This window comes from Chlorocebus sabaeus, chromosome 1 (genome assembly GCF_047675955.1).
Source record: "Chlorocebus sabaeus isolate Y175 chromosome 1, mChlSab1.0.hap1, whole genome shotgun sequence".
Taxonomy (NCBI): domain Eukaryota; kingdom Metazoa; phylum Chordata; class Mammalia; order Primates; family Cercopithecidae; genus Chlorocebus; species Chlorocebus sabaeus.
This window is the reverse complement of record NC_132904.1, coordinates 696,024-713,270: the sequence shown is the minus strand read 5'-3', so window position 1 is coordinate 713,270 and position 17,247 is coordinate 696,024. Positions and strand designations below refer to the sequence as shown.

General features: G+C 58.6%; 1 protein-coding gene across 5 annotated transcripts in view; it reads left to right on the top strand.

Moving 5' to 3' along the window:
- CHID1 (chitinase domain containing 1) overlaps positions 1-15,393 on the top strand; it is a 40,108-nt gene extending 24,715 nt beyond the window's left edge. For 4 of the 5 annotated variants that reach the window (XM_007997495.3, XM_007997659.3, XM_007997576.3 and 1 more), the window contains 5 exons: positions 801-902; positions 1,545-1,700; positions 14,598-14,678; positions 14,985-15,027; positions 15,199-15,393. In XM_007997495.3, coding sequence (XP_007995686.1) covers positions 801-902; positions 1,545-1,700; positions 14,598-14,678; positions 14,985-15,027; positions 15,199-15,297 — 481 coding nt within the window. In that variant the 3' untranslated portion in view covers positions 15,298-15,393. The other variant, XM_037998789.2, reaches the window with a different exon arrangement.
- The last annotated feature ends 1,854 nt before the right edge of the window (positions 15,394-17,247 follow it).

The window sequence follows — 17,247 nt, the reverse complement described above, 5'->3', positions numbered from 1 at the left end:
CTTACAGACCTGGGTGTGGAGGGGCTATAGGCCAGCGCCCAGCTCTCCCTGGGCCAGGCGGGAGGGCTGCCCCAGGAGACACTAATTCCCAGTGGATCTAGGTCAGGAAAGAGCAGGTCCCCGAGGGAAGGGCTGCCATCCAGAGATGGCCCAGGGGCCAGGCAGATAGAACAGGACTGCTTCCTCTGCAGTGCCCATGCCACAGGTGTCCGCAGCTGACCAGGGAATGTGCCACACAGCCTTGCTCCATCCCTGGGAGCCAAGCACTTGTACTTCCCATCTACCTACTGAGGTCCAGTGAGGGCTTTGGACAGTCTGATTGGGCCAGGCTGACTGTGAGTGGGCTTGAGGGCTGTGTCCCAGGAGCCGCCTCTGTTTTCAGGGAGGCTTTGGTGCAGACCCTGGAAGGGGACGCTCCTGGGAGCCTAGATCAGTCACTTCCATCTCAGCGACTCCAGCTCTCAGCAGTGGCCCATCCTCTTAGCCACTCTCCATGGACCTTGCCCCTCCATGGGCAGCCCTGGCCCAGGTGTCCCCACCGTTAGGCCTGTCATTCTCAACTGTATCCTGGTCTCAGGCCTCTGGGCCCCCCTGACCACATCCCCGTGTCTCCCAGCCCCCAGCCTCTGTGGCCCCGACCAAGCTGCAGGCTGCCCCCACCCCAGAAGGACACTTTTCCCCTTGGAAGAAGTGACCCAAGTTCCCCACAACCACTTGCTGTCACCCCAGCTGAACCGCAGCTGGGGAGAGTTTTCAGGCAGGGCATAGCAGTCTGAGGTGGCTGCACCTGTCTGTTGCAGGACCGACCAGCTGGGCATGTTCACGCACAAGGAGTTTGAGCAACTGGCCCCCGTGCTGGATGGTTTCAGCCTCATGACCTACGACTACTCCACAGCGCATCAGTGAGTGTCGGCTTGGGGGCTTCTAGGGTACAGCAGACTCCACAGTGCAGCAGTCAGTGTGGACCTGGGGGGCTCCTGGGCACAGCTGACGCCCTCCCACCTGTGGTTCTGTGCACAAGGCCACCTGCTGAACCTGGACGCCCACCTGGGGGAAGCCAGTGGCTCTGCACCTGTCCCGTGCCCTGTGGTGGTCCCGTGGGTGGGGCCCTGCCTCTGGTGGAGCCGGGTCACGGGTGGGGCACAGGCACAGTCCTGCTGCTGCCCAATGCCGCCCTGTCCTCCTTGGCCTGAGCCTCACTGTTGTGGGTGGGCCGTGTGACACAGGGCGCAGGCAGGGACATCCATCCCAGGAAGGGTGCTCAGAAGGCCTCATGTCTGCTGACCTTCTCACTGTGTCATGTGAACTCCTGCCTGTGGCTCTGGGGTGGGGGCCGCATATGAGTTCCTGGCCCTGGATGTGGCGTGCCTCCTGGAGCCGCTCTGCTGACAGCCCGTTATAATGGGTCACTTCTGTTCTTCACAACTTTCTAGAGGTGTTAGCCGCAGCATGGGAAGAATGCATCCCTCGGTGGAGGGCCCCAACAGTGGCTCAGGTGCGGGGCCTTCCCTGTTGCTGAAACTTGCTCACCCCTTGCCCTGCAGGCCTGGCCCTAATGCACCCCTGTCCTGGGTTCGAGCCTGCATCCAGGTCCTGGACCCCAAGTCCAAATGGCGAAGCAAAATCCTCCTGGGGCTCAACTTCTATGGTATGGACTACGCGACCTCCAAGGATGCCCGTGAGCCTGTTGTTGGGGCCAGGTGAGCCAAGGGCTCTCCCTGCTGTGCTGATGGTGTCACTGGGTGTGGGTGTAAGGAGACGGAGTGATGGGGAGGGTCCCGGTCCCCTGGGGCTCATGCCCCACAGAGTCAGAGATAGGGGTTGGGCCAGGAGTCAGTCCTGCTTGGTGCCCGCCCCACCGCAGCCCCCACTGTGGTCGCCACCCATGACACCGCCACGTCAGCTGTCCCCACATCTGGGCGAAGCTGGGACTGAGGCTTCCCCCACCTGCCAGCCTCGCCGACAGCACCCAGGCCGGCCGGGGCCTCCTGTGTTGAATTTGAATGCTCCTCTCCTCTGCCCAGGACTGATTTCCTGCTTTGTGTGTTCTTGGTGTGCTCTACCAGTGTGGTTTCTTTTTGGCATTACTTTACTTCATTTCTGGAGGACATTTTCCTGGCTGTAGAGTTCTGGCTGTCGGTTTTTTCACCGGCACCTTAAGCACATTGCTGCCTTCTCATTCGGACAGACAGCGTTTCACCGCCACCTTGTTCTCCTGCCTGTGTTGCCGTCCTCCCTGCTCTTAGGACTATCTTGTATTTATGGCTGGTTTTGAACAATTTGATTGACACGTCTTCGTTTTCCTTTTGCATAGCGTTCATGGAGCCTCTTGAATCTGTGCATTCGTACTCTTAGCAAATTTGGAAAATTTGGGGCCAAATTCTTCAAATATTTTGTGTTTCTTCTGTCCTTTTCTTTGGAGACCACAAACACTAGATCCATTGAATTTGTCCCACAGCTCACGAATACACCGTTTACCTTTTGGGAATCTTTTTTTTTTTTTTTTTTTTTGAGACGGAGTCTTGCTCTGTTGCCCAGGCTGGAGTGTAGTGGTGCCATCTCGGCTCCCTGCAAGCCCTGCCTCCTGGGTTCACGCCACTCTCCTGCCTCAGCCTCCTGAGTAGCTGGGACTATAGGCGCCCACCACCATGCCCTGCTAATTTTTTGTATTTTTAGTAAAGATGGGATTTCACCATGTTAGTCAGGATGGTTTCGATCTCCTGACCTTGTGATCCTCCTGCCTCAGCCTCCGAAAGTGCTGGGATTACAGGTGTGAGCCACCGCACCCGGCCAGGATTCTTTTTTCTGTTTCCTTTTTTTTTTTTTTTTTTTTTTTTTTGAGACAGGGTCTCACTCTGTCGTCCAGGCTGCAGTGCACTGGTGTGATCATAGCTCACTGCAGCCTCAACCTCCTGGGCTGAAGATATCCTCCCACCTCAGCCTCCCAAATAGCTGGGACCACAGGTGCATGCCACCACGCCCTGCTAATTTTTGTACTTTTTTGTAGAGACAGGGTTTTGCCATGTTGTCCAGGCTGGTCTCAAATTCCTAGGCTCAAGCGATCCTCCTGCCTCAGCCTCCCAAAGTGCTGGGATGACAGGTGTGAGCCCCGCGCCTGGCCTGGCCATTTCTCTCCCTATGCCCAACCTGCCATTAATCCCATCCGCCCTGAACCTGACGCAGTGATTTCTCTCACCACCCAACCTTCCATTAATCTCATCCAGTGCTTTTGTCACCTCATGTGTCGTAATTCAATCTTGTTTTATTTTTTATGAGATGGGGGGGGTCTCACTATGTTGCCCAGGCTGGTCTCGAACTCCTGGGCTCAACCATCCTCCTGCCTCAGCCTCCCAAAGTGCTGCTGTGACAGGCGCGAGCCACCGAGCCTGGCCAACATGTTGCAATTCTCTAGAGGCTTGTTTGGGGTCCCCTTTCCCTCTTCCATGTCTCTACTAAACTTTTGCAGGTTGGGATTCAATTGTAATAACTGCTGAGTGCTCATGTCTGCTGGTTCTGATATTGGGGTCAGTTTCAGTAGACTGCTTTTCCTCCTTGTTTGGGGTCCTATTATGCTGCCTTTCTGTGGGCCTGGTACTCTTGGGTTGATGCCTCAGGCATTGCGAATTTTACCATGTTGAGTGCTGGGTGTTTTAGCATTTTTTTTTTTTTTTCTTTTTTTGAGACGGAGTCTCGCTCTGTCGCCCAGGCTGGAGTGCAGTGGCACAATCTCGGCTCACTGCAAGCTCCGCCTCCCGGGTCCACGCCATTCTCCTGCCTCAGCCTCCCGAGTAGCTGGGACTACAGGCGCCGCCACCTCGCCCGGCTGATTTTTTTGTATTTTTTTAGCAGAGATGGGGTTTCACCATGTTAGCCAGGATGGTCTCGATCTCCTGACATCGTGATCCGCCCGTCTCGGCCTCCCAAAGTGCTGGGATTACAGGTGTGAGCCACCGCGCCCGGCCTAGCATTTTTATAAATCATCTTAATCTTTGTTCTGGGTGCAGCTGAGTTTCTTAGAAACAGTTTTAGCTGCTCGCTTTTCTGGAGAACCTGGTCCTTTCTGTGGAGGCCTCAGCTGTCATCTTTGTGAGTCTCTGCAGGTCCCCCACAGGCCTGCCCTCCATGAGGGGTGTGTGTATGTGTCAGCCCAGGCAGGTAAGCAGAGGCCAGACCATCACCCCTGCTTCTTCCTGGTCAGCCATGGGGAGAGGCAGAGGTAACCTGCTGGATTCGTGGGTCCTGAGGGTGGCGGCAGTGGATAGAGGAGTATGTCGGGGCAGTGTTCCCTGCCCGGCCTCCAGGGGTGCCCTCCGTGAGCCCCTCCATGGCAGATGTCAGGTGGGCCATGTTGCAAGACCAGGGTTGTGTGTGGAGTCCTTCCCCCGACACTCTACGTGCACGCTCCTCTCTGTGCACACTCCTCTCTGTCCACACGGCTGGTCCTGGGGTCCAGCACAGGCCTGGGCTCCCACTGTTCTCTGGCTCCTGGCCCTAGGTGTGCTCTGGGTCACTGAGCAGGGCCTGACGCTGCTGCCGGGGTGGACGCGAGCGGGTGCTGGCTGAGGAGGGCCTAGGGCCAGCCTGGGCATCAGGCAGGGCAAGGAGCCTGGCATCTTCTGTCCCACGTCTCACCCAATGAGTCAGCCACACACTGAGACACGCGGGGCTCCACACCGGTGGGGGCACTGCCCCAGGGCCCCGGCTTGTTTGGGTCCCCTGCTCCTGCTGAGATGGGGCACGGGTCAGTCACTGGGTGCCGGCTCTCATGTTCCTGCAATGCAGAGTGAGGGGTCCGGCCACCCTGTCTGCCCAACTGTCTGTTCTTTCAGTCGGGACTGGTCTGTGCTCCTGTGTGTGCTGCACCCTCCCCCACCACAGCCCTCCTTTGACGCTGGGAATCCCGAGAAGGCTCTGGAAGCACAGCTCCTGTTCCCCACCTTACCACATCCCTGACATGGTGCCTGGTTCTGGGGCCTTTGGGTGGAGCCATGTACAGAGCTTGGACTCCCAGCCCAGGGTGCCCTGTGCAAAGCAAGAGGCCTCCCATGCACCCAGCCCTGACTCAGCTCCAGCTGTGAGCTCTGCTCACCAGGCCTTCAGGGAAGCCTCACTTCTGATTGGGCTTTTGGAAGGCAGATAGGTGTTGGCCTTGAGTCACCACCGCACTATTGAAGGGTAACAAAGTACCACAGGTGGGGCAGCTGAAATAATAGCTTCATCTCAGTCCTGGGGGCTGGAGGTGGGAGATGAAATTAAGGTGCCATTAAGGTTGCGTCGGCTCCTCCCAGGGCCTCTCTCCTTGGCTTGTGGATAACTGCCTTCTCCATGTGTCCTCACAAGGTCCTGTGTGCGCCTGTGTGTGTCCTTATCTCCTCTTCTTTTTTTTTTGAGACGGGGTCTCGCTTGTCACCCAGGCTGGAGTGCAGTGATGCGATCTCGGCTCACTGCAACCTCTACCTCCTGGGTTCAAGTGATTGTCCTGCCTCAGCCTCCTGAGTAGCTGGGACTACAGGCGTGTGCCACCATGCCCAGCTAATTTTTATATTTTCAGTAGAGATGCGGTTTTGCTATGTCGGGCAGGCTGGTCTCAAACTCCTGACCTCAAGTGATCCACCCAGCTCAGCTTCCCAAAGTTCTGGGATTACAGGTGTGAGCCACTGCACCCAGACAGGGATTTGTTTCTTATAGAGGCTGAGAAGTCCAAGGTCCGTGGTCAGTTCTGTGAGAACCTTCTTGTTGGTGGTTACTCCAAAGAATCCAGAGGCAATGCAGGGCGTCCCGTGGTACAGGCTCTGAGCGAGCTACCCAGGCCGCCTTCCTCTTCTTAGAAAGCCACAGTCCCATGCCCATGGTCACCCACTGGTCCATTAACCCACTAGTCCATGAATGGATTAATCCATTCACCAGGGCAGAGCCCTCATGACCCAGTCACCTTCTAAAGGCCCCGCCTCCCCACAGTGCCACCATGAATGGATTAATCCGTTCACCAGGGCAGAGCCCCCATGACCCAGTCACCTTCTGAGGGCCCTGCCTCCCCACAGTGCCACCATGAATGGATTAACCCATTCACCAGGGCAGAGCCCTCATGACCCAGTCACCTTCTAAAGGCCACAGTGCCACAGTGAGGATTACATTTCAGTGTGAATTTTGCAGAGAACATTCAAGACATCACACACTTCACCCTGTGGATTTTAGGGGAACAGCTCAGCCATTTACACCATCTGAGGGTGAAGAGTTGGGGCTCACTCACTGCACAAGAGCCTGGGTGAGGTCACACAAGGCATCAGTGTGGCCTGGCACAACAGCTCACACCTATAATCTCAGCACTTTGGGGGGCCAAGGCAGGAGGATTGCTTGAGCCCAGGGGTTCAAGACCACCTGTGCAAAATAGACCCCGTCATTACAAATAGTTTAAAAAAAAAAAAAGGTAGCCGGGTATGGTGGTGCACACCTGTGGTCCCAGCTACTCAGGAATGCCTGAGCTGTGGAGGTGGGGACTACACTGCACTCCAGTCTGGGCTACAGAGCAAGACCCTGTCTCCAAAACAACCAAAGCCTTCAGCAGCCTCCCCTGGGCAGTTGCACCCACCCATGATTGTTCTGAGAATTGGCTAGTGGGTTTGGGGTCAAGGAATTCTGATTACAAAGGTGTGTACATGAGTGTGTGGGGGTATATGCCCTCAGGACCCCCCAGTTTTGCACAAGTTGGGGTCTGGGTGTATCCAGTCAGGAAAGAAAGGCACTGCTTCTGGGTCCTCACTCCCATCTGAGAAGTCCCCTCCTAATCTGCCCTCTTTGCCCACCCAAAGTGCCCTTGTTAATGACCCCTGGGCCTGAGTGGCACAGAGGAGAGGTGTGGGCACCTGGCAGTCTCCAGCCTGGACGCAGGACCACTTGAGGGGAGCAGGCCATGGGGAGATCTGGGTCTCAGGGGCCCCTAGAGTACCTGTCCCCACGTCCCATCCTGGGTGGCCAGTAGCTCTTGCCCTGTCTGACCCTGCCCAGAGACCTTGGCCAGGGCAGCAGCACAGATGCCAGCTCAGCAGGGCCACCTCCCACAAGGCTGGAATAAATAACCAGCTGTCAAGACTTGCTCACACGTGCATCCTCACAGCTGCTGAGCCAGCCGAGAGAGCGCTGACGCTGCACAGCCATGGCTCCTGCCTCAAGGGTATAGCAGGGAGGGCGCCCCCACTCTAGTCCAGGGGGGACACTGGCAAGGATCACAGGTGGAGGCATCCCTGCCGCTGGGAGTTTGATGCCTGACAGCCACCAGAGTCTTCCCTGGGTAGGTTCCTAGCTCCCAACTGTGACAGAGGCCCCTCTGCGAGTGGACGGCACTCCTGCCTCTGCCTGAATGTCCGCGCAGGGGAGGGGCCGTGTTCGCAGCTCCTCAGAACATTCTTCCTGACCCTGGCTCTGCCCTGGTGGCATCTGGCCCCTCCGCAAGCCCCGACCTCCCTCTCAGCTGCACTGTTCATCTGCACCCCGTCCGTGGTCCTGCCCTGGACAGGCATCCACTCTGGACACCAAATCCAGCCCAAGGGCTCACTGCCTGCAGCATGCACAGGGTGAGATGGGCCACCCATTGTGGGGTGTTCTGTGGGTCCTCCCTATCTGTTCCAGAAGCTGGGGCTCCTCTCCCAGCCCTTTCTCAAGGCTTATCGGTCCTCGCACCTGTGCTGGCTCCTGCTGAGCTCTGGCGACATCACTCAGATGCCTCTCTTCACCCTCTGTTCTCGCCTTGTGTTGGCACCAAATGTCTGCTTTTCTAGCTGAAATCTCACTTATTAGCTGCAGCCACCCTAAAGAGCAGAAGACGGCCCCCAGCCTCACATGTCCCCACACACCACGTGCACCGCCAAGCAATGCGGCGCCTGCCACCCACACCAGCCAGTCATCCAGCCCCAACCTCCTCGTTCCTCCAGCCTACTGTGTCCTCTGCAGAGTGGAGCCCATCTTCCCTTCATCCTGTCTGTCACCCCCCAGGGGATGTCTGGGAGGCCGGAAGCAGCAGGGGTTGTGGCCCTCATCACTGCCCTGGTGTCTTTTGCTGCCACAACTCGGTGGACCTAGGCGTTTTCCTCCTGTCTTGTGACTCTTTTACTGTGAGAATCTTCAAGCATAAAAGTGCATAGAATGGTGTGGCAAGCCCCTCATGGCCACCCCAGGACTTGACGCGGCCTCATGTGGCGCCAAGGGTTTCAGCAACCCCAGCCCCGATCCCCAGGCTCACACTCACCATGTTCTCCCAACACCCCAGCGCTCTCTGCTAGCCAGTGACGAGGGGCCAGGTCTCCTCCATGCCCGGGGCCCTCAGTGTCTCCAGCCTGTGCCTCTGGGAGCCCTGGGCTCCGACCAGCCTTGGCTGGCTAGCAGCAGCTCCCGTGCACGTCCCCAGTGGGGCTGGGTGTGGGGACTGACTGGCATGTATCTGTGGCCTAGCCACGCCCGCCTCCATGGGAGGGAGACGGCGAGCCTCAGGGCTTCTGGTCTCAGGACGTTGCTGGATCCCACATTTCAGACAGGACAGCCCTGGAGAAGGATGGCCACCCACCGAGGAGGGCTGTCTGGTTGAATTCAAGCTTTGAGAGGCGACTGAAACGTGTGAAGATAGGAGCACCTGACCTGGGGTTTCAGTGTCTGCAGGGTAGGCTTGGGGAGGGGCAGCTGTCAGCTATGTCCTCCCTCCAGAAGGAGGCCTGGGCCTGGGGTTGGGGGCCTCACCATTGCCCACAGCAGCCCTGGCCCTGGGCAGAGCCTGCAAGCCCCTCCTCCCACTAGCCAGCAGCAGCTCCACTCCCTTGGATCCCTTCCTTGGAGGTGGCTGCAGAGCCCTGTGGGGGCTCCTGAGGGGTCCTAGGAAGGGCTTCTCTCCACACATACTCCTGAGACCAGAGCCGGGCCTCGTGCATTGTTCCCTGCAGGAAGCTGTGTGCCGCCAGGCTGTCTTCTGCCTGCTGCCTCCAGGACACAGAACCGCTTCCTAATGGCGGCTCAGGGCGGCTCACAGCATACCATGATTGTGTAATTGCACTGCTATACCTTTGGAGCCAGTACAGCCCTAGCAGCCGCTTGGTCAAATCCAAGGGGTGCTTCGTGTGGTGACTCATGCCTGTAATCGTCACAGCTTGGGAGGCCGAGGTGGGAGGATCACTTGAGGCCAGGAGTTTGAAACCAGCTTGGGCCACATAGCAAGACCCCCATCTCTACAAAAATGTTAAAAGTTAGCAGGGTGTGGTGTTGCACACCTGTATAGTCCTGGCCACTCAGGAGGCTGAGGCGGGAGGATTGCTTGAGCCTTGGAGGTCCAGGCTGCAGTGCGCTATGATCACACCATTGCATGCCAGCCTTCGTGACAGAACGAGATCCTATCTCTTTTTGTTTTGGAGATGGAGTTTCACTCTTGTCGCTCAGTCTGGAGTGCAGTGGCTTGATTTCAGCTCACTGTTGCCTCCACCTCCCAGGTTCAAGCGATTCTCCTGCCTCAGCCTCCTAAGTAGCTGGGACTATAGGTGTATGTCACCATGCCTGGCTAATTTTTTGTATTTTTAGTAGACAGGGTTTCACCATGTTGGCCAGGCTGATCTGGAACTCCTGACCTCAGGTGATTCACCTGCCTTGGCCTCCCAAAGTGCTGAGATTACAGACATGAGCCACTGCGCCTGGTGACCCTATCTCAAAAAAACAAAAAAAAGTTAAGTCTGGGGAGAGACAGCCATCCAACTTGGGTTCTGGGCATGGCCAGGAAGGGTCTGGAGACTCCGTCACCATATCTGGTAACCGCGTCCTCGGGTGAGGCAGCCCCAGCTATAGCACAGGTACACACCTGGAGACAGGCAAGACACAGGTGCATAGCTCCTGGCCCCAGCTGTGGCACAGGTACACACAGGCACACACCTGGAGGCAGGTGAGATACAGGTGCATAGCTCCCACTCCTTGTCCTATCCCATGTCTCCCCATCCCAGCTGGCCCAGAGTTCTCATACCTTGCCTTGCTGAGATCCTGGGGCTACCTCCCCAGGCTCCTTCCTTGCTCAGCCCGGGCTGGCTCTGCACATGGAGTCAAGGTGTCCTGGAACATCTGGTCAGATGCTCTTGTCAGTCCTGTGTCTCAGGAGGCTGCCTGGGCAGACTCAAGGAGGGAGGCCCCCATCAGCCTCTGATGCTGGCCTCCCCTGCGGCCTCCCATGAGCTGGCTTCCACTCAGGGGCCAAGAGAGGGACGTCCTTCTTGGTGGATGACCAGGGCTCCCGCCAGCCACTGGGCCAAGACTGTAGGGTTGGGCCCGGAGCCGCTCAGGGCAGTGGAGAAGCATGTCCCACTGCCCTCCCGGAAGTCACGAGCCCAGCATGTCATGAGGCCAGCATGCCAGCAACAGCGTGTCCATGTGGGCCAGTCCTCCGTGGGCCTCTTTGGTTAGCAGGGTGGAGGGATTGCTCAGACTTGGCTGCTCTGGGGGGTCGGCACGCCTGCTCCACCGGGGCCACAGCACAGAGTGGAGGTGAGGTATTGGGAGTTTCCGCCTCCGCCCGCCAGTGCCGCCTCCCTCTCCCCCTCCCTCCAACAGGCTTTTGTTTTGTTTTTTTTGGAGACAGAATCTCACTCTGTCACCCGGGCTGGAGTGCAGTGGCACAATCTCAGCGCACTGCAACCCTCCACCTCCCAGGTTCAAACGATTCTCCTGCTTCATCCTCCTAAGTAGCTGAGATTACAGGCGCCCACCACCACGCCCAGCTAATTTTTGTATTTTTAGTAGAGAGGGTTTCACGGTGTTAGCCAGGATGGTCTTGAACTCCTGACCTCAGGTGATCCACCCACCTCGGCCTCCCAGAGTGCTGGGATTACAGGTGTGAGCCACCACGCCCAGCCCCCTCAGGCATCTCTGTTTTTCAACCTTGCCTTTTAGACCTTGGCAAACTCCCCAGGCTTTGGAGCAAGCCCCTCATCCCACTTATTTTGGTTTTCTGGAACCTTCTCCAAGAGAAGTTTCCAAGCTGGTCTCCGTGGGGTGACCCCCGCCCTCCACATCAGGAGGTCCAAGAACATCTTTCTCACACTTGATCTGCTTTCTCCCTAGAAACGCGTCAGACCTCTGTCCCTGGTCCTCCTAAATTCCTCTGTAGCGTGTCTCGGTGTGTTTTGTGTGTATATCCTGTTTGGCTTTCCTTGACTCTTTCCATTTAAGGCCTTGTAACTTTTTTTGAGGTTGGATAAAATTCACGTACCATAAAATGCACCATTTCAAAGTGGCATTTAGTATGCTCGCAAATGCACCATTTCAAAGTGGCATTCTGTATGCTCGCAGAATTGTGCAACCCTCAGTACCGCTCCCCAAAAGCCCTCTGCCTTTTAGCAGTTGTGCCCTCTTTCCCTGCCCTAGCCTGTGCCCATCTCCAGTCCACCGTCTCTGTAGGTTTGTCTGTTCTGGATGTTTCTGTGAGGCCGAGGCTGTCCGTGTTAATTGAGTCCTTATTCCTCCCCGTCCATGTGCTTGTCCCTCCCCTGGGCTCCTGCGGTGCTCCCCACACCCACCCTCAGACTTTAAACTTCCCCTGCCTTCTCTGTGACCCTTCCTTCCTCCCAGGCAGGCCCCTCGCCCACTCCCCCCTCACTGTGGCTGGTGCCTGCTCCCCGAAAGACCTGTGTGGCCCTTGTTCCTCCTGGGAGCCTGGCCCCCTGGTGTGCTTGTCCATCACACCAGCCATGCTCCTTGGGGTCCTACAAGCCCTCAAGGGGGTCCCAGTTACCAGCCTGGGTGGCCACTCAGACCCCCCAAGGACCCAGCCCCTCTGTGTGTCTGCGGCCCTCTGAAGACTGTCCTCCCTCCGCTATGGGCCTGGACTCCCTCCCTGTGCCTGCAGCTGCCCCTCCTCACTCAGCCCCGCCCCTACACCCGGTGGCCTCACCCTCCTCCCCAGGAGTGACTCTCGGACCCTCCCTGGGCTTTTGGGAGCTGGGCACACACCCCCACCCAGCACCTGGGCTCTAGCTTCTCCTTGTTCCCAGGGCCTGCTTGGGAGTAGCGATTCCCGGGGTTGGAGTCCCTGACAACACCCTGGTCGTGGCTGCCCCCACAGCGTGGTCACTACCCACTCACCAAACCACCAGGCTGGGGTTCCTGAGTAGGAGGCACTCAGTGCTCTTAGGGATCCTGGCCACCCACAGCCTCACCTCCTCCTGGAGGCAGCAGATTATGAGCAGTGACCACAGAGGCCCCCCAGGAGGAGGAGTGTGTGGCATGGCCAGAGCTCCCCACAGCCCGAGGGCCATCCCTGCCCTGAGGCATCTTCCCACGACCCTGCACGTCCCATTCTTCTCACAGAGCCACCCAGCGGATATTGGGGGGAAGCTGCAAATTACACCACCACCACCTTGAGCCGTGTTTCAGTTCAGGAGAAGGCGGTCATTTTAGAGCTGTCGATGGGGTTGTGGCTGTGCCGGCAGCCTCCATGATGTTGCCTGGCCTGGAGGGGCTTCTGGAAAGACTATGTTTGCATATGGCTGTTGAGGGGCCTGGCCCAGCCTCAGGCCAGGGGTCCAGCAGTGCTTTTCCACGCCTGGGATGGCTGGAGCTGCTAGCCACTGCTGCCGTCCCATTACCAGCATCTAGGGGGACCGGGTGTGGTGGCTCACACCTGTAATCCTAACGCTTTGGGAGGCCAAGGCGGGCAGATCACTTGAAGTCAGGAGTTCAGGACCAGCCTGACCAACATGGAGAAACCCCATCTCTACTAAAAATACAAAAACCAGCTGGGCGTGGTGGCGGGTGGCTGTGATCCTAGCTACTTGGGAGGCAGAGGTGGGAGAATTGCTTGAACCCAGGAGGCGGAGGTTACAGTGAGCCAAGATCGTGCCGCTGCACTTCAGCCTGGGTGGCAGTGAGACTTTGTCTCAAAAAAGCAGAAACAGGCGTCTAAGGGAAACTGTCTGGGTTGGGGAGGCCGCCCGAGTGCTAATTCCCACCCTCCCTGCCATGTGTCTACCAGGGTCTGATGTCTGCAGAGCAGCCCCCGTGCCCCGAAAGACCAGAGCTACCCGATGGGGTCTGGCACTTTCTCGAGCACTGCTGGGCAGGTGGCAGCTGCTCCCGCTCACAGCTCTGAAGTGACGTGCCTTAGCCTGGAAGAGGCTCCCAGTGTCAAGGGGACTCTGCCCCACTCAGGACAACAGCAGCCTCCCCCACTTGGGATCCTCAGACATCCATTCCTCCTGGGCAGGAGCAGGAAGGTGGCTCGAGGTGCAGTCCTATGGCTGCCATTTCTCACTTGGATAAACCCTGCAGTGTCCAGCCATGACCCCTTAGGGTCCTGCCGATGTCCATGCCACACAGCCCAGGTCCTTGCGCCTCTGCAGCTGCCCACTGCCTGTCCTCCCCTCCCGCATGGTGTCCGGGCTGCAGGCCCCACTCCAGGCCTCCTCCCTGAGGCTGCAGCCCCAGGCATGTCGGGGGCACTTTTCTCACGCAGCAGCCACTGGTCATGTTCCGTCGTCAGCTGCCTCCACCTGCACACACTCCTGTCTGCGGAGACCAGAAGCTTCCAGAACGATCTGTCGCTGCTGCTGGTGGCTGTGGCCCATAGTGTTCTGGAACCACCTGCCCTGGTCCCAAATGTGCAGTGTGAGACGTGCCCACACTCAAGGTCCCCCATGACCTGGAAACCGCTGTTGTGTCCCCAGCACCTTGGGAATGAGCCTGTCCTCTGTGAAGGAGGGGGTGGTTCTCAAACCACTGGCTCTTGGTGCTCCGGGGGGGCCTGCTGCAGTCCTGGGCCTGGGGTGGTGGTGGTTCAAGACTGAGACAGACTTAGCCTTTGAAAGGGTGCAGAGGCTGGGCGCAGTGGCTCACGCCTGTAATCCCAGAACTTCGGGAGGCCAAGGCGGACAGATCACGAGGTCAGGAGTTCCAGACCAGCTTGGCCAATATGGTGAAACCCGTCTCTACTAAAAAATACAAAAATTAGCCGGGCATGGTGGTGCACACCTGTAGTCCTAGCTACTCAGGAGGCTAAGGCAGAAGAATCACTTGAACCTGGGAGGCAGAGGTTGCAGTGAACCAAGATTGCACCACTGTACACCAGCTTGGGTGACAAAGCGAGACTCCATCTCAAAAAAAAAAAAAAAAAAAAAAAAAAAAGGGTACAGAAACCACTGCCCCAGGCAGCCATCCCCAGTATGAGGCACTGCCCATCAGTCCAGGGCCAGCAGCGGGGCCAGGGCAACCTGAGGCCTGTCTGGTTAGCCTCTCACCTGGGGTCTAGACAGAGTGAGGAGCCCCGTCCAGCAGCCACTGTGTAGCCTGAGGGCCATCCCCAGGGTGAGGCAGTTTCAGGCCTCGTGTCACTCTCCAGGCCATTGAGAGGACTTGGGGCGGCTTCTCCTGAGGAAGCTCCCGGAAGATGTGCTTCCTCAAATACAGGGTTCACAGGACCCGAGGCTCTGGCCACCCCACCAGCCATCGTCCCCCAGACCACTGGGGACAGTGGCTCCCTCTACCTGCTGCCCCGAGTGGCCTTGCCCCTGCTGATAGCCACAGCCTTTGGGGTACAGGGTGGGGGAGCTGGGTGGGCTCCCAAACCCACACCTTGTTCTCCCCAGGTACATCCAGACACTGAAGGACCACAGGCCCCGGATGGTGTGGGACAGCCAGGCCTCGGAGCACTTCTTCGAGTACAAGAAGTGAGTGTTGGGAAGTGCATGGCCCGCCTCGGCCTTGTGTGCAGGGAGGGACCCTGGGGGTGGAGACGAGGGAGCAGCAGGGCCCAGGGGATCCCAGGACCCGGGGGGTGGAGATGAGGGAGCAGCAGGGCCAGGGGGTCCCAGGGTCACGAGCTGACTTGCTGCTCCCGGCCCCGGAGCACAGCTGGACAGCAGGTGGCCACCTGGCGGGTGGGAAGAGTCCAGGCCGTGGACCTTGGCTGTAAGGGGAGGCGGCCTGGAACCAGCAGAGGCGGCGGACGGGCCGACAGTCCCCTTGTCTTGCAGGAGCCGCAGTGGGAGGCACGTCGTCTTCTACCCAACCCTGAAGGTGCGTGTCTGCCAGCCATGGGACTGGGGGAGAGATGGGGCATGCGACAGCATGGCAGGCACTGGCCCACGGTCCCTGGGGTCCAGGCAGTGCTGCCCCTCGGCCTGGAGGACACTCCTGGGTGTTGGGGGAGAGGCCCCAGCAGGCGCTCACACCTCCATCTGTGCTCAGTCCCTGCAGGTGCGGCTGGAGCTGGCCCGGGAGCTGGGCGTTGGGGTCTCCATCTGGGAGCTGGGCCAGGGCCTGGACTACTTCTACGACCTGCTCTAGGCGGGCTTTGCGGCCTCCGCGGCGGACATGTTCTTTTCTAAGCCATGGAGTGAGCGAGCAGGTGTGAAATACAGGCCTCCACTCCGTTTGCTGTGACGGCTCTGCTGCAGTCCTCAGTCGGGGGTCCTGGGCACCGTGTGACTCCCCACCCTCTTATGAGGGGTCCCTGCCCTGGGATGAGTCCTGGCTGGGGGGCACCCGAGAGCTCAAGCCCCTTCCACCCGGGCATCTGCTGGCTGCCTCCTGTCGGCTGGGCAGGCAGGACCCACAGTACCTGCCCCACCATGACAGCCTGGCTCAGGCCTTCCTGGGCTGCTTCTCACATCCTGGGCCAGATGTGGGTTTGGAAGCTCTGGAACCATCCCAGACTCGCCCACTCCTGGACTTGAGGGCCCTGGCAGGGACAGCTCTGCCCAGCATCACCCCAGGGCCTGGCAGTGACAGAGCTGAGAGCTGCACGCCCACATGTCACCACCCACCTCGCCAGCCACAGCATATGTGTGACATCTGCAGAGAGCCACCCAGACGTCCCCACCGAGTCCAGCATGGCAAGGGTGCAGGGGCTGCCCTGGAAATGGGCACAGAGGAACCTGGCCCACCCTCTTGAAACTGGCCCTGGACCTTGGCTCAGCTCTGCCGCCTCAGGTAGCGTGACCCCCAGGCCAGCCTGGCCACATCAGGGAGCATGGTGAGGGGCAACGGCAGGACCCGTGGGCCACATCAGGAAGGGCATTTCCAGTGAGGGGTGGGGCAGAGGACACATGGCTGGCAGTCTGCACCTACCCCGAAATGCAGCGGTGTCCAGGCTCTGGGGAGGCCCTGGGGAATTTGGAGGCATGAGCCAAGGCCTGGCGGCCTTCATTCCCCTGCCCCTCATCGCCATCCTGTCCTTGGCTGGCCGTGAGAACTCCTCTCCTCACCATTAGGACCCCCAGGGCTGAGGTGGGCAGCGGAGGGCATAGGTGGGTACACATCCCAGGCAGGGTCTCTTGGGGGGACAGAAGTGAGTCCAGGGAGTGGATGGGCCTGGGCGTGCCTGAGAATGCCGTGGGGTGAGGGACGGTGAGGCCAGGGTGGGCACTGTGTTCTGGTTCAGAGTCAGTAACATCAGGGTGTGGTGGGCAGGGGGGTCAGGACATCTCCAGCTGGTGGTAAGAAGCATGGTGGGGTCTCCTCCACAGGACAGAAGCTGGGGAGGGGGTCCTGGGTCGGCGCCAAGGCACTCACGCCTGAGAAAGGCCTGGACGTCAGGGAGGCCTGTGAGCCGCCACACTGCAGGTGCAGCCCTTCCCACCGCTTTGCTGCTGCTTGACACGGGTGTAGGAGATACAGGTGGTGTGTGCAGTGGCTCATGCCTGTAATCCCAGTACTTTGGAAAGCCGTGGCGGGAGGAATGCTGGACAACATGGTGAAACCCCGTCTCTACCCACTAAAAATACAAAAGTCAGCAAGACGTGATGGCATGGGCCTGTACTCGTAGCTACTCAGGAGGCTGAGGTGGGAGGATCGCTTGATGAGGTTGAGGCTGCAGTGAGCTGTGATCAACTACACTCCAAAAACCTTGTCTAAAAAAAAAAAAAGCTGCCACTGGCTTTGGGGCACTGACCTTGTGTCCCCAGAGGCGCTGACGCTAACATTTGAGTTGGTTCTCAGGGATCCTGTGGCTTCCATCAGAGTGAGGGCAGGGGACACGCAGGTCTGGGGGGGTGGTGTGGGCCTGGAGCTAGGCATTGCCAGATCAGCACTGGGTGCAAGCAGGGGTGGGGATGCCACATAGGATAGGACGCCTAGAGCGGGCTGTGTCTCCAGGGTGATGGGCAGAGGATGAGGCAGGAATTAGCTGGAAATTGAGATTGTGGGGTACAGTTTGGGGATCAGATGCCCCAACCTGAACTGACCGTCATCTCTGTGGCCAGTGTCCCCACACAACCCTCCCCTGGCTGTGAGAAT